At 41.3% G+C, this 4,681-nt stretch overlaps 1 protein-coding gene across 1 annotated transcript; it reads left to right on the top strand.

Moving 5' to 3' along the window:
- The first annotated feature begins 1,156 nt into the window (after positions 1-1,156).
- On the top strand, positions 1,157-4,262 carry LOC127643422 (uncharacterized). The gene is made up of 3 exons (XM_052126172.1): positions 1,157-1,416; positions 2,234-2,267; positions 3,237-4,262. Exons 1-3 carry the CDS (start codon positions 1,183-1,185, stop codon positions 3,665-3,667), a joined length of 699 nt encoding a protein of 232 aa, XP_051982132.1. The 5' UTR covers positions 1,157-1,182; the 3' UTR covers positions 3,668-4,262.
- The last annotated feature ends 419 nt before the right edge of the window (positions 4,263-4,681 follow it).

Below are 4,681 nucleotides of genomic sequence, written 5' to 3'. Positions count from 1 at the left end.
ACCACCACGGGCCGATTCTGGCAAGCAAACCAATTACAAGCACAAATGCCACCTTTAGGTGACCACCTGTATTTGTGTTTGCCTGTCAATCCTGCCAAGGAGTGTCACATATATTATATTATATATTTACACGTATGAACCAAAACAAAAACAGGCTAATAATACTGAGAAAAAGAACACATATTTATGTTGTCACTCATTTATCAACAAAAACAATAAAATCAACAATAATAACAATACTAATAGCAGCACAAACGCTTTCTCATCACATCGAGGGCGGTGGCCATTGGTGAAACTAATCGGGGAACCCCGATCTATTAGAAGGATGCCATCTTTTGCACGCTTAAATAACCCTTGCTGTGAATCAGATAGGTGCAAAGATATATTTTTTCTCAATTGACAGCATTAGTGTCATAATATTGATTACCACCAAATAATTATGAATTCTCCTTTAATAAAGCACAAATGTGTGTTGCAGTGAGACTCTTCCAATGCAAGTCAATGGGGTTTAATCTGTCAACATTAAAATACTGTATCACAAGTGTAGACACAAGACACAAACAATATGTGTGTTAACATGATTTTACTGTCATTAAATCACGCACTGACCACATCTGTGTAAAGATATAGCCATTATACAACTTTGTTGCCATGACAACGTAACGCGGGAAACCCGCAAATACAGTCGATTGAGATAAACCTGAACCCGAAATATTCCTCTTAAACTAATGTGCAGATTTAAGATCGGAAGATCAAAGTTATTCTCATTTTAATCAGTCACATTAAATGGGTTGATGTCCTGCCTGGTGTCAGATCAGGAGTTCAACCTCACAAAAATTACATCGGATGGAAACAGAAAGTCGGAATTGGCGCTTTGGTTGCGGTGTCGATGTATCTCACACTATAAACCTCTTTATTCTACAGCAATATATACAAACTGCTCAGAACTCGAGTGCAAGAAGGATGGAGATGGTATGAAACCCTTCTGAAATAATGTAAGATGACATTGAATGAAACAAGTGCACTTCATTCTCCTTTTGCTTTTCACATGCGGTTGCGCAAGGATCGGAAGGTTTCAGTGGGTGGAGGTTCCTCTACAGCTCTCTTATAAAGCTCTCGTCATTATGTCTCCATCAGTTGAGAAGCACCTCTCGTGCACACTTGCACAGCTGTCTTCTGAAGATGTCCGCGTCCACAGATGCTGAGAGTCAGACCTCCGATGCGCGCTCCCGCACCAGGTGTCTGGACACCTTCCTCACCGTGTCCGTGATCGCGCTCTTCGTCGTGTTTCTCGTCGTGCTCGCCGCCGCGTTGTTTTTCGTCAAACACGTCGAGAGCGAGATTAACGCGCAGACGTCGCAAGTTTCCAACGGATACACGGACAAACTCAAGGCGGGCGCTGGAGCCGCATATAATGTGAGTTTTACATCGGCTCTTATTGCAATGCAATGTCTGCAGCAGTGACGCCTGAGTCTAACAAAGTCCTCTGCACATGTTCTTGCCATTTCACCGTGACAGAACCATGGGTTTGATATGTAATGTGGTAATGCCATTGGGATTATTATGTTCACTTTACATGGAAATACCAAGTTTTATGCACATACCCATTTTAGACCAGTTATGAGTTTAGATTTCCAACTTGGTTTAGTACAGGCTGATGTCACAGCACAAACAGAAGGTCCACAGACAACTTTTGATTGCAGTGGATCCCAACCCTGTTCCTGGAGGATTTGGGATATCTCCCTAATCAAACGCATCTGATTCAACTCATCAGCTCATTGGTGGAGACTCCAAGACCTGAACTGGGTGTCAGATAAGGGAGATATGCAGTGCTGAGGAGCTCCAGGACGGTTGGGAACCACATCAAGAACTTTATTAATGTCCAACAAACCATATAGCAACCCAAGAAATCTAGACAGCCAAAAAAATATTTAAAAAATGGTTCTGGATAAGAAGAGGGTTCTAATTCTGAACTTAATCACCCACGAAGTACTTTTATTTTACACTATTTGATGTCCATAATTATTCTATTGCAAATATTATTGTAGGAGTTTCAGAACGTCTCAGCAGTTGCATAGATGTAGTCAGACATTTATGATGTATCTTTTCAGAGAGAGCTCTATTGTTTTAGACATGGACCGTTAGAGAGTTTACCTGTCTCTCCCTGCAGGCGAACACATGCTTGATAAACCTGTATCTGATGTTTTCTCTCTCTCGGTTTCCCTTTTCATAGATGCAGAATTTTGCACACCTGAGGCCCACCAACAGTAAGTTACATGCTGTTATATTTCAAATATGGAACTCTAAATACTAACAAATTGCATAAAAAAAAGTTAAACGTTCTCGTAATAACCGTAACCGTATAATAACTGTAATTACGAGATTTCGACTTGTAACAAGCGTTTACGTCTTTGTAGAACTCGTCATTACAATTTGTAAACTCTGAATATTATGAAAGCTCTGACTTGAACATTGTAACGTCATGTTAAAAGAACAAAAATTGGGGGTCTGTGTATCTCAGTGAGTACTGACGCTGACAATCACACCTGGAGTCGTGAGTTTGAATCCAGGGCGTGTTGAGTGACTCCAGTCAGGTCTCCTTAGCAACCAAATTGGGCCGGTTGCTAGGGAGGGTAGAGTCACATGGGGTAACCTCCTCGTGGTCGCTATAATGTGGTTCTCGCTCTCAGTGGGGCATGTGGTGAGTTGTGCGTGGATGCCGTGGAGAATAGCGTGAAGCCTCCACACGCGCTACGTCTCCATGGTAACACACTCAACAAGCCACGTGATAAAATGTGCGGATTGACGGTCTCAGATGCAGAGGCAACTGCGATTCGTCCTCCGCCACCCGGATTCACTACGCCACCACTTAGAGTGCATTGGGAATTGAGCATTCCAAAATTGGGGAGAAAAAGGGGAGGGGAAAAAAAGAACAAAAATAGCAACCGCCTTAACAGTTAAAGTAATTTACATATATTCCAAGAATCTCCAAGATGTCATTTTGTATCTCAAGAGACCGCATAGTCCCGTCTCAGACTCACTCCATTGGTTGAGTCCATGTTTGAGAGCGTCACAGTGATCACACTTTTCACAGAAATCAACCTAGGATTGACTAGCTTACATATTAAGAGAAAGTATTTCCCAAAGATTACATGCATAACCCAGAATATTCCTTTGAACGTTTACTTCAGCATAATTCTTGAAATTGAGCGTGTCTCTTTGTCTCCACCCTGCAGGTCAACTGGTGGAAGGCGAGGTGGAGTGGGAATCTATATCTTATGTTAAGGGACAGTCCATCGGTTCGATGTACAGCTATGAGAAGAAAGATAGAGTTCTGACCGTGAAGGCAGCTGGAAGCTACTTCCTGTACGTCCAACTCACTTTTACCTGCACACACATATGTCCATCCAGTCAATTTACCGCCAGCTTTTACGATCAACATGAGAACAAGCAGCTGACCTGTACAGTCTCGCTGCCGAATATGCCAGATATGAACGGATCGCTACCGGTTAACAGGACATGCTGGCGTGTCATCACGTTTCTGGAAAAGGAAAGTAGTCTACTGGCAAAAACTACGTTTTCAGAACAGAACCTCGTCAATTGGAAGCTGGATTTGAACAATTCTGGATTTGGGATGTTTGTGGTTGACAGACTAGGAGCTGCATGAGGTCATTGCGCATGGCCGTGAGGAACTAGACTAATTTCAGGAGAACACGGACTCCTTGCATGCAGCTATGAGCTCGTGGGTCTCAAACCCTCATCGGCACTTTCTTTTTTTGTATACTCAGCCCAGACGCAATCTTAGCGAAAAGAATAACAGAAAAATCTGTTATTCGCAAAGTTCACATTCCTCGGCCAAATTGCGACCAAAGAGGTAAACAAAGGTCTTTAAGCTCTATTTATAATTGAAATATATTTATGTGTTATTACATTTATTATAATTGTAATATTTAAACTCATAGTTTGTTTATATTGTATATATGATGTGTTAATGTTAAGTGTAAAACAGTGTAGATAGCACTACATATGAGCAGTGTCATGGGCCTCTTTCCAATAATGCTTGACCGATGGGGAAAGTTTTTGGCTATTTGTGTCATTGAGGGACAGTTTTCCTAGCATAGCATGTTAACAGCTGTGGCTCTGGGAGGCCGTCCTTTGAGGAATGTTTTCACTCTTCTGAAAACTGTAAAAACCCCAAAAGCTGCATGTGTGAATGTACGTGAATGACTCTTCACCCACACACACTTGTGTTGTGCTGTATGTTGTGAATGCTAACAAACTCTAGAGATGAATGTTGCAATGATGAAAGTTTGTGAAATGCTTTATTTTGTATCTTAGAATATTTAATAAAGTGAATTATCCTAATGTGTTTTGTGAGGTCTCAGATTCGTTTTTTGAGTAATCTTAACATGCCTAAAATAAGATCGATAAATTAAAGTTTTTACATCGTTGAGATCTCATGTTAAACTCCACAAGTGAGTCTTTTTCTCAGGAGGAACGTCTGATGTAATCATATATGTCTTGGTAGGACATAAACTGAGATATTGAAGAGATCTCATTCGCGATGTTCTCACAGATCTGGTGGAAGGAAAGTTCAGCTGTATTCAGGACACCTCGATGCATTTACGTCATTTACTGCAAGTGCTGCAAGAGAAGTTTCAGTCCTAACCACATCAGCAAA

This window comes from Xyrauchen texanus, chromosome 5, assembly GCF_025860055.1.
Source record: "Xyrauchen texanus isolate HMW12.3.18 chromosome 5, RBS_HiC_50CHRs, whole genome shotgun sequence".
In the NCBI taxonomy this organism is placed as follows: Eukaryota; Metazoa; Chordata; class Actinopteri; order Cypriniformes; family Catostomidae; genus Xyrauchen; species Xyrauchen texanus.
This window is presented reverse-complemented; position numbering and strand designations above follow the sequence as displayed.